This window comes from Notothenia coriiceps, unplaced genomic scaffold, assembly GCF_000735185.1.
Source record: "Notothenia coriiceps isolate Sejong01 unplaced genomic scaffold, NC01 NC01_scaffold00019759, whole genome shotgun sequence".
Lineage (NCBI taxonomy): Eukaryota > Metazoa > Chordata > Actinopteri > Perciformes > Nototheniidae > Notothenia > Notothenia coriiceps.
The window spans coordinates 483,430-494,431 of record NW_011352460.1 but is presented as its reverse complement, the minus strand read 5'-3'; the positions used below and the strand labels follow the sequence as shown (position 1 = coordinate 494,431).

General features: G+C 40.7%; 2 protein-coding genes across 2 annotated transcripts; one reads left to right on the top strand and one right to left on the bottom strand.

The window, feature by feature from the left end:
* Positions 1-224: 224 nt before the first annotated feature.
* On the top strand, positions 225-657 carry LOC104952221 (group XIIB secretory phospholipase A2-like protein). The gene is made up of 2 exons (XM_010779010.1): positions 225-384; positions 519-657. The coding sequence occupies exons 1-2, from the start codon at positions 225-227 to the stop codon at positions 635-637; spliced, it is 279 nt and encodes a 92-aa protein (XP_010777312.1). The 3' UTR covers positions 638-657.
* Positions 658-1,768: 1,111 nt separating this feature from the next.
* Positions 1,769-10,676, bottom strand: oit3 (oncoprotein induced transcript 3). Its single transcript, XM_010779009.1, has 9 exons — positions 10,608-10,676; positions 6,832-7,206; positions 6,606-6,716; positions 5,034-5,156; positions 4,813-4,935; positions 3,587-3,747; positions 3,018-3,430; positions 2,102-2,201; positions 1,769-1,953 (listed from the first exon to the last, which is right to left on the bottom strand). Exons 1-9 carry the CDS (start codon positions 10,663-10,665, stop codon positions 1,798-1,800), a joined length of 1,620 nt encoding a protein of 539 aa, XP_010777311.1. The 5' UTR covers positions 10,666-10,676; the 3' UTR covers positions 1,769-1,797.
* Positions 10,677-11,002: the final 326 nt, after the last annotated feature.

Below are 11,002 nucleotides of genomic sequence, written 5' to 3'. Positions count from 1 at the left end.
TTATTGTAATGTCCTTTTAGTGACAATCATGTATTGCGTTACAATTATATACAAAAAAAAAAAAAAAAAGTCTAAATATGATATTTGGCATTAAATCATCTGAGGCCTGGCCCCCCCCTGTGATCTTTGGCGCCCCCTAGGTCGGGAACCACTGCTGTAGATGCTAGCCTCTGTATTAGTAAACTGCACTGACATAATAAAGTGTTCCCTTTTTAAAGCTTGACATGGGGATCCCTGCTATGACAAACTGCTGTGACATGCTGGACATGTGCTACGACACTTGCGGCGTAAGCAAGAAAGACTGTGATTCCGAGTTTCGCCTGTGTGTGCATGGCATCTGCTCCGACCTAAGGAAGAGTCTGGGCTTTGTGTCCAAGGTGAAAGGTGAGATAACTGCAGATATTTACACAAATTAATATGACCACCAGGGAACCTCTCATGTAAACTGTGAGATATCAAAAAGGAAATTAAACCCATTCCTCCTCCTTTTGTCTATTTCTCTTTCTTTTCCCCTCTAGCCTGTGAATCGATGGCAGACGCCCTGCACAGCACGGTGGGGACTCTGGGATGCAGGCCTTACATGAGCAGCCAGAGGGCGGCGTGTGTCTGCGAGGGAGAGGAGAGGGATGAACTGTGACACAGAACACTGTGGACAAAACCCCTGGATGTTTTCATGGATGAATAACTGAGTCACATATTATACGGTGTATTTATAAGCTTCAAAGAAAAGATACTTCACAAGAACCCTCTCAATGTCCACAGCTTGGGACTTCAAAAAAGGAAAAACAGACAAATGGAGAATGCAAATTAACAGTTTTTTTACAGGTTTTATTCATAAGCAGTACTGACATATATTAGGTGTCTGGATATGACTTTCCAAATCGTAATTAACTGCGTATGCATATTACTCTCCATACTCCATTTCAAATTAGGCCATTTTTAGGCCTCTATGACTCCATTACCATAAATTACTATGATGACTCCAAACAAAGTGCCTGATGGGAAGGATATTGTAGTTGGATTAATTTCCTCTAGATGGAGAGACACAATTTATCAACTATGACGCTATGTTGCGTGATGCTATTTATCAAGGTAGTCTGCTTAGAGATTAAGTCAGTGTCAAATGAATGTAATGCCTATTACGGCTGGTGTTTTTTTTTATTTAAGTTATTTGCTAGTGTTTTGTCTGTTTTTATTAATGAATACATGACTAATTGCAGTTCAAATGACGTGATTAACTCTGGATTAATTGTCAGTGATGAAGCGTATGCATCATTTTCAGGCTCGGCACACTGATATCTCTTTCCCACAGCACTGGCATGCAAATGAGTCAGAATACATCTATCGGAGTTCATGTATTGTTTTAAGTCAGTGATGGTGTGAAATATAAACAACTTCTATAAATCTACAAATTCCTTAAACTGTAATCAAGCTTGAGAAATGCCTCAAAGTGTGACCTAGAAAAACATAATTCATGCTACAGTTGTTACAAATCAAATGTGGCCCCTTTTCTACATTTCTATTAGAATGAGTTCTAATAGAAATGTCATTCACTTGTGGCAAAGTGGCAGTGACACACCACAAACTCGGTTTTATTGTAATACACAGAATCTAAAGCAATGTAACTGCCACTGGAACTAGGGATAAACTAGAGTGTATATACTGTACATCTGCATATATGATGTATATGTGTATTTAAATAAATAAACTGAAATGGTCAGTTCATCTGCTTTAAAGTGAATATGACTCTGCATGGTGTTGTTTCTGACTGTGCGTGTTGATGGTGACATGTTAGCATCACGGATCAGGCAGGATGAAGATGGGGCCTCCACTCAGTGTGTGTTTCTCCTGAGGTTTGGTACGAGCCTGGCGGCGGACGCGCCCCCGGCAACGCTGAGAGCAGTGGGAGTCCCCCGCCCCGCATACCAACACCTGGCAGTGGAGGAACACTTGCTGCAAACACAGGAGACAAGCTAGTTCTGAATACGCTTAGAGAAGAACAATCAGTCAGTGAAAACAGTCCTTACAGTATAGTGCTACACAGGCATAATACCACACCTACATGCCAGCTGGCTCCCAGCATGCTTCTTTTTTTACTCACTTTGTTGTCCTTGCCAACAAACTTGAAGACGGGGACCTGGTAGTGCTTAGAGAGCTGGTCCTTTGATGAGTACTGTGTCACAGTTTCATCAGAGATACACCTGATTAAGAGAGGGAAAAATATTGAAGCACTGTTGTATTTTTTATATCACCAAAATAGCCGTGCCCTAATGGACTAGAGTAGCGGTGGAGATTCGGTGTTCCCCGCATAATAAGGCTGTTTTGGCTTTCCCATTTTCCACTCAAAATAGTATTTAGTTGCTTTCCACATCAATCAGAGTAAGAGGCCAGTGGCAGTTTTCATTTGACATTTCCTTGTGTGGGGGATTCTCCCTGTCCTATAACTGTTGAGCAGCGGATGCTAGCGCTTTGTGGAAACACAGCAGCTCGTCCTGTTTACGTTTATTACAAGGGCCATAAAGGTCGCAGGCCCAAATGCATTTCTCATATTAATAGGACAATATAAAACCGAGGGAATATTGCAGTTTTCATTGTGTGCTTGAGCTTTTTAAAGGGTCAGTACACCCACATTACATAACAACATACTTACTTTTAGTCTGATGACAATTGTTCATAGCTGTACCTCTTGGTAAATATTTTCTGATGATATAGCGTTGATTCTCCATCAATAATGCTTTTATTTCTGGTCAGCCACAGTGGGTTTAATCCTATAGTTAATATAAACAAACCTGTTTTGTATTTTTTAATGATTTTTTCTTGGAACACATACCCGATACATGCAAAATGTAAATGTATGTTGAGTTTGGTCTAGCTTTAATCCTTTATTATTGCATTAGCTAAGCAGAAACCTTTTCTTAAAAAAAGTAGCAGCAGTTCTAGCTTTTATATATACAGTGTATGGTTCTAGCTCTACACCTCTGCAATAAGTGTACAACATCAACGTCCACAATATTTACCCGTCTTTGATGAGGTAATACTTGAGGGCCTGGTCAGCGTTTGGCCCTGGTGTGGCGAAGCAGCTCTCCACCAGTGCAGAGAGGCCCTCCACTCTCTCCCTCGGCTCCACCCCGAAGAACAGGGAGTCGTGCAGGCGAAGCTGGGGCGGGGTTTGGTAGGGCTCCGAGAACTCTGCACTCTTGAAGAGCTCCAGGGAGAAGGGGAAGACTCCCTTGCTGTGGCCTGCCAGCTCCAGGGCCGAGCTGCGCTGACTGGCCTGGTATCCGTCCGACACTTGGTATTCCCTGGGGAACTCGCAGGTGACCGGGAGCAGTAACTTGCTGGTGCGGACGATCAAGTCCCTGCTGCTGCCTGGGCTGTTCCTCGGGAGGCCCGTCACCAGGTTGGTCCCCACAATCTTGTCATCTGTCACCTGGGGGTCAACGTTCAGTTTACAATTGTTTTAATAGCTTTTTCAGTTTGTGACAACCTCACACAAATCCCATTTAAGGCAAAGCACTTTAACATTGTTATAAGAATAAACCCTGAGCCCATTCAGTCTAAAACATTTCATCACAAGGCCTCAGACCTCCACCACCGTGCCGCAGGTCTTGAGGCTGAAGCTGAGGTTTATGTGGGTGCCATTGGAGACACCTCGACAAGACGAGTTGGACAGGGTGAGCTCCAGGCCTTCGACCAGGTCCTTAGGAACTGACACAACTATAGAGCCGGAATCACACTGGACTGGCACTGCAGGAAACAAAACAAACAAAGAGAAATATATGACACTATTATGGTCCAATGAAATGGCAAAAACGCATGGATACAACAACAAAGAGATTAAAATAATCAATACAATATTTCTGTCAGCCATGTACATGAAAACACTAATAGAGATAGATTATTGAGAAATGATTGTACATTGATAATGAAAATAATAATTGTTTGCAACCTTAAATTGAACAAAATGTGATCTGAGGGTGTCACCTTTGAGAGATGTTACACTACTTTTAAACATATATATTTATAATAAGCTGTTATTGTTTAATCCGTAAAGAAATCTGCAGATAAAGCCATATTAAAATGACAATTACCTGTCTTGTGCTATCATAAAAGACACTGAAATAAATTGGTATAAAACAACATAATATTGGCAGGATAGTTTCATTTCTCAGTAAAAAGGTCTGTGGATTATTATTCACTGGTTATATAGTTAAGAACCCTTTCCTGACAGATATATAACCCTGCACTGAAATGTTAGAATTTCGGTTAAAGCCTGAGGAAATTCATTTTTTCCAAACCTATACTTTCTAGAACATTGGTCAGATTACTGTGATACATGTATGGCAAATATTCATTCTTTCAGAACACTCAACACACATTTATCTTACTAACTGTGTCTATCCGGGTCTGTAGACTTCTCCTAAAATCACTAAAAGTTACTTAAGATTTCAGATAACCTGCTGTAATACAAAATGGTCCCAAATTATATAATCACATGGTTTCATGTTCATATCTATTAAAAATAAAACTCTATTCCCCTGCAGTGTCTCCCCTGAATACAAGTGTGCATATCAGCTTGTCTTGCTATCTGATTGGTTATGTAACTCTGCATGCACGTTTGAACACACACACACACACACACACACACACACACACACACACACACACACACACACACACACACACACACACACACACACACACACACACACACACACACACACACACACACACACACACACACACACACACACACACACACACACACACACACACACACACACACACACACACACACACACACACACACACCCTGACATGTGCGTTTATCCTCCCCCAGCTCCAGCCCTCTGGGACAATGGCACTGATAGGAGTCCATCAGTGAGGAGCAGCCATGGCTGCAGCCTCCATTGTTAACATGACAGCCGGCTATCTCTGCATGAAAGAAAAAAAGATGAATAACAGTGTGTTGTTCCCATCTCTCCATACTTTAGTGACTGGTGTGTCATATACACTTCAAAACCTGGATGTACCTCTGCAGCTGTGTCCGTCCTTGTCCAGCACACGGCCCGGCACACACTCACAGCGTCTGGAGCCTTTGGTGTTCACACACACCTCTGCACAGCCACTGTTGCCCTTCTCACACTCATTTACATCTATAAAATGGACACACACCACTGCTGGGTCAGGTATTATTATCACATGAGTCCTGTTTGAATCGACTGAGAACCAGATGGGTGGGGTTTATCCCCTTGAGGTAATTCACTTAGTGTTCCTGGGAGAAAGATGATAAACCAACTTTAAAGGAGTTTAAAAAGTGAGATGAAACTGTAAGCCTGAGAGACTGGTAAGGAAATAATGATGGGTGAAATAAAATGTGGGAGAGCAAGGGACTAGGAGAAAAGAGTGAGCTAGGTTGGAGAAATGGAGAAGTCATTTCTGAGACGGGGAAAGGTAGATTTGGTTGATGAGGGAATAATAAGATAATGGGAGTTTTCATGCTCGCTAGGTTCCCACTGCATGCCTGACACCCATCATTAGGTGTACACACACACACAGAGACACACACACACACACACACACACACACACACACACACACACCTCCACATTGAAGAGCGAATCAGCAAATACAAAAAGATCATATCCAGACCCATCACATCGTTTAGAATATGTAAATCTGTGTAAATAAATATGTAAATACTCTATTAATATGGAAACTAGATAGAATGACTGGGACAGCAGTGACAGGGACGTGCTACACGAGAGGAGTGTTTCCCACGTGAAAAGATTGTCAAGTAGCTTATGTAATAAAACAGAAAATGGATTTTAAACGTCAGCGAGCAGAGAAGTTAAATAAGCTAAAAGCAACTGGTAAATGTCCAAATCAAGAGCTAAAAGCATGGATAGATGGTTGAAAAGAGAATACAAATGAATAAGCTGTTAAAGGAGTTATCCAAAGGTTATGGATAAAACTGTGTTAAGTGTTGCTGGTTTAAATGTCAAGAAAATGTAGTGAATTGAATGGAGTTTGCTCAGCTGACATAATTCCTTCCACTGATGAAGACATGCAGTTAAAAAAGATTTACTGAAAGCTACATTTTTCTATCTATATGACTTACTGTTGGCATAGTCTGGATTGGTGTTAAACTGCATTTCATTATACAGGAACTGCTGGCGCAATGACATCAAAGCAGTAGACCTTTAGTCATATTTGATTTTGTAAAACTACCCTTTAATGTCAAGGATGAACTTTCACTCTAAATGAATTGAAATGATATCCCTCTCAACATGGTGAGTCGGAGGACCACGTGGTTAAAATCTCAATCTCATTCTTAAAGAATTAGGCTACACCACTTTAATCATTCATGGTGTGTTTTGATGTCTCTGATGGTTCTATCTTATCCCATTAAGTCAAGTAAATATGGAAGTTTGAATAAAAATAGCATAAAAACAGCTTATGTCAAAACAATGTTGTTTTTTTCTCTTGTTATTGTCATCCAGGAACCATTTCCAGCCTATCTGTCTTCCATGTCTCTCACACAACTTAACTTATCTTATCTTCCCCCTCCCTTCCTCTCCTCCTCCCCTCTCCGTCTGTCTCACCCAGGCATGTCTGTCTGTCCGGTCCCAGGACAAATCCAGGTGTACAGAGACAGTCAGACTTGGGACATGTGGGACCTACACAGTCCACCTCATCACAGATGTCATAGAAATCTGTGCAACACAAAATAATATCTATTAACACAACAATAGACAAGAAAACGGAAAGTAAGTCTGGTTATTTGATAAGAAAATGAGTGTTTGCATATCACACATAATGCTCACTCACGGCCACAGTAAACGTGGAAGCAGACAGAGGGTCTGGGCAGGCGATATACAAAGTACCCTCCGCTGCAGGCCTTCACGTCCACACTGGCATTCCACTGGCAGCAGTTGTCGTTGAAGCTGGCACACACAGGCAGGGTGACGATGCCCTCCTGGGGTTGTGGGTGGCTGCCGTTGAGCCAGATGGGAGCGTGTGTGCCGCAGTGATTCTCAGAGACGCAGAAGGTGGGCATGGCGTCCCCGGCCATGCCTGTGAAGCGGTACCATTCTCCAGACACGTGGCTGTCACACAGGGGCCCGCTGGAGGACTGGTTGACGTGGTAGTCTGTGTTCCTCCACGGTTCATTCAGGCTGATGTAGGCAGAGCAGGGGTCCAGGGCTGAGGTGGCAAAGATGAACAAGACTTAGTTGTAGCAGAGGGGGAAACAAATATGGATTTGATGTAAATGTGTGTTTTAAGAGAATGAGGATGAGCCAGAGACGAGGGTTGGAAAACATTAAGAGTCACTACTCGTGAGTATTTCCATTTTAAGCTACTCTATATTTATTGTCTATCAAATTTCAAAGCTCAGTCAGTTTTTCAGTTTAAGGCCATACATATAAAACATATATTTTGATGCCTTCAAATGGGTTAAGTAATCCACTAGTACAGTATATGGGTTAAATAATTAGCTGCTTAAATGTTAATGCTAAAATGACCCATTAACAGCAATATACTGTACAGTAAAGCAGGGCTCGACATTATAAATGGCCCGCTGGCCCGGACGCACTATTTAGCTGGCTCAGCATAACGTAGGGGAGACCAGGGACAGTTGTAACACTTTTTGGGTTTTCCCCAATAAGTAAAAAAACATTTACACTAGGATAGCCATTTTGCTATATTATACATTCTCAATGTGTCAACTACTGAAACAATGTAGTTGACACATGTTACAACCCTGTGTACAGGGACAGTTGTAACACATGCCAGGGAAGGTTGTAACATGTTAATAACGGTTACCTTTTTTCACACTACATGACAAAAAAGAGGGAAAGCTGTCAAATTCTAAGGCAACAAGATTTTAATGGGGTTTCACACATCCTCCAACAAACAATGAACAATGACCAGAACTTAAAACAGAACACAGATGGAATTAATCTGATTCACAGTTGTGGCAGGTGTAAAAGTGACTTCCATCTGTATAGATAGCCTATTCTACCTTAATTATGTAGACCTACCTCCTTTGAGCTGAGACCATAGTAAATCAGCTGCCTCCATCAGGTAGTCTCTCAAAAGCATCTCTTGCTCTGTTGAGAACACCTTCTTTGGTGTCCAGTAGCCTACTCTTTGGGGTGATTTTGATCCCTGACTCTCCAACCTCAGCCTTTTCTTATGGAACCGGTACAGGGTGACATATGTCATGGGACTTTATATGTAGTTTGTGCATACATTACTATTGCAAAGAATGTCTTAATTTTCTTCATTATTCGTCGATTTTATTTTTGGACGAATGCTCTTGGGCCAGTGGTTACAATGGTGGGGCCAGTGAGTGATAAGTGGAATTTTACCCTTAATGTCTACCCCTGAGTAAAGGCTACATTCTAGCGTAGACTAATAACAACTTTTAGTTTTGATACTGTAATACTAATCTAAAAAATAAATAAAAATCCAAACAAGTTTTGTGAATGCAATGCTAAGTTCTAAACTCTACCTGTCACTAGTATTACTTTATTCGTGTACGTCCATACAGATATATTTCTATTACTGTTGTAGGTTTTAGGGATTTCTGGTTACACGTTGATAAAATGGATGAAATTAAAGTTTTGGTGGTAAATGTTACATTTAAAAAAAAGGCAATACAAAAATGGCATTCTAGGGTTAAATATGTCCCAAACACAAACATCCCTGTTGTAATCTGGTCAGACACCTTAGTTTAAAGTCCTCCTTTCTATTATTGCTGATGTAATTTTGTTGAAGTGACCTTTAAGAAAGGTTCAAATCACAGCACTGCATCCAATCTATACTGCAGCAAACCTGTAACCATGAAGCAGACCTTTGAACCGTCAAGATAAACTGTAACACAGGGTCTATTCAAATTGAACTGGAAGTAAACAAAGTATCGACAAATAACTCTTTATCCAGTCCTGTCAGTGCTGACTTTTTTCACTAAAGCCAGCTTTGCAGAATCCGAACAACAACTGAATGAGCAGAGTAAACTAGTGCAGCAAAAACAATCAATAGTCTCTCCCTTACTCTCTTAATTCCCTCTCAACAGAGTAATTAAGATGAAGACATAAAACAAACAGAAAAGAACAAGAAGATGTGAGGCTAAAGTGGGCAAGAGAGAGAGAACATGTTAATCACTGAGAATCTGCAGGATGAAGAAACAGCGAGAGGCAGTAGAGTATCTTTAGTGACAGGCAGGAGCCAGAATATATGACAGCTGACAACTAGCACATAACACTTTACTGGAGCACTAACCACCACTGTAACCAAACTCTAGGCTTTCCAATGTAGTTGGATTGCTACATAAAATATCCATGTTTATGCTTTCCTGTACCTTGTTTGAAAAGTGCTTTATGTTGGACATCATAAAAGTTGACTAGAGGTTTACAGTAACCCTTTCTTATATGTGCTTTCACATTAACCGAATTGCAGTTTAGTTCCTAGAAGCTATACATAAATATTTTTGTGAGACACATTTTTCAACCACAAATAATGTCACCACACATCATTTTGACCCTCCATCGACTAATGGACATTGCGTTGTGTCTCTACTTGCTGCTCCAATGCAAGCAGAGGGATCCATCCACAGGCCGGGGCTCACTGACAGCATAAACGACCAGTTTTGGAGACTTACGACTGACCAACTGTGTTCCAGCATGAGGAACTCACAAAGGGCAGTGGACAGAGCTGACTCGGGTGTATGCTAATGGGAGTGTAAATCTTACATCCAGATGGAGCTTGAATAACTTACTATGGCTATTAAGAGAACATGGAGGCCAGCCTGACCTTAGTCAGCCTACGCCTTCTTTTCCGCACAGATGGAGACTTAGAGCTGACAGTGTCCTTATTGTTCTAATATCATTTGTTAAAGGATGAAGCTGGAGATATTCTATAATTGTTCTCACCGTCTACAAATATAATGGGAAGAATTGGACAACATTTTAACCCGTAACACTTTAATTCCATGTATTGACTAAGCCTGTTATGTTTTATTCCTCTGTGTTCTCCCCCAGTATTGTTAAAAAAAATTTTTAAACACATACATGAGCTACACAGGACACTGGACAACACCTTCATTCTTAAATAGAAAATCGACATTCCCAAGTCTCCTGCTGTAAATAATCAAAGAGCACCAAATAATATGTGTTAATCCACTTCTGAAAGTAGAAAAAAAATAGTAACCCTGGTTTGAGTAACATTTGCTAAAAGCTGCAATGCTGACCTGTTATAGGATATTACCTAATTTTTTTATATTTTCATTGAAGTATATTTGTGACTACTAGCACTTTCAAAGTCTTGCAACTTCAGTAGGAATAAATAGGTTTGGGTTGAGTGTCGTGAAGTTCTAAAGTATTGGATGATGTACTAACACATTGTTGGTTGGTTTTGGTCTTTTTAAGGGTTTTGTTGAAAATAAGAATGTATATATAAAGAGAGTATGCAAGTCTTATCATTTAATCCATTGAGGAAAAGACCATATTTTCCAAAATAAACTCATTTTGGTAAAAAAATAATAATATTATATTAGAAGATAAACTGTTGTTTTGTGAGCAAATAAGAAATGTTACACTTACCTACACCTGCAACGGCAACAACCTCCAGCAGCAGACTGGTAAGCAACCATAAAACCATGATAGTTTGAGTATGCATGTCTGTGTAGCTTTATTGGTTCATCCTCTTATTATAGGCACCTCTTATCTGCATGTGTCATTTTGTCAGTCTGTCCCACCTTGACCTCTTGACCTTTAAATCCAGTGACAGGACCATCCTCCCATTGTTTGACACTATACAGTCCTCACATTCTCCTCCCTCCCTCCTTGCACACATGACCTTAAACTACACCAAACCATTTTTTGCTGTCATGCTGTGAAAAAGTGAGATAGTGACTTTTAAACATGTCTTCATATATTTTCTGACTCATCCATCCTGATTTAAAGGACGTGGAAGAACGAGCAATGATCTAATCTCC

Coding starts and splice junctions, on each gene's coding strand:
- LOC104952221 (XM_010779010.1), top strand. CDS start 225: ATGGGGATCCCTGCTATGACAAACTGCTGTGACATGCTGGACATGTGC. Junction 385..518: donor CTTTGTGTCCAAGGTGAAAG/GTGAGATAACTG, acceptor TTTCCCCTCTAG/CCTGTGAATCGATGGCAGAC.
- oit3 (XM_010779009.1), bottom strand. CDS start 10,665: ATGGTTTTATGGTTGCTTACCAGTCTGCTGCTGGAGGTTGTTGCCGTT. Junction 7,207..10,607: donor TGTTGCCGTTGCAGGTGTAG/GTAAGTGTAACA, acceptor TTGCCACCTCAG/CCCTGGACCCCTGCTCTGCC. Junction 4,936..5,033: donor GGACGGACACAGCTGCAGAG/GTACATCCAGGT, acceptor TCTTTCATGCAG/AGATAGCCGGCTGTCATGTT.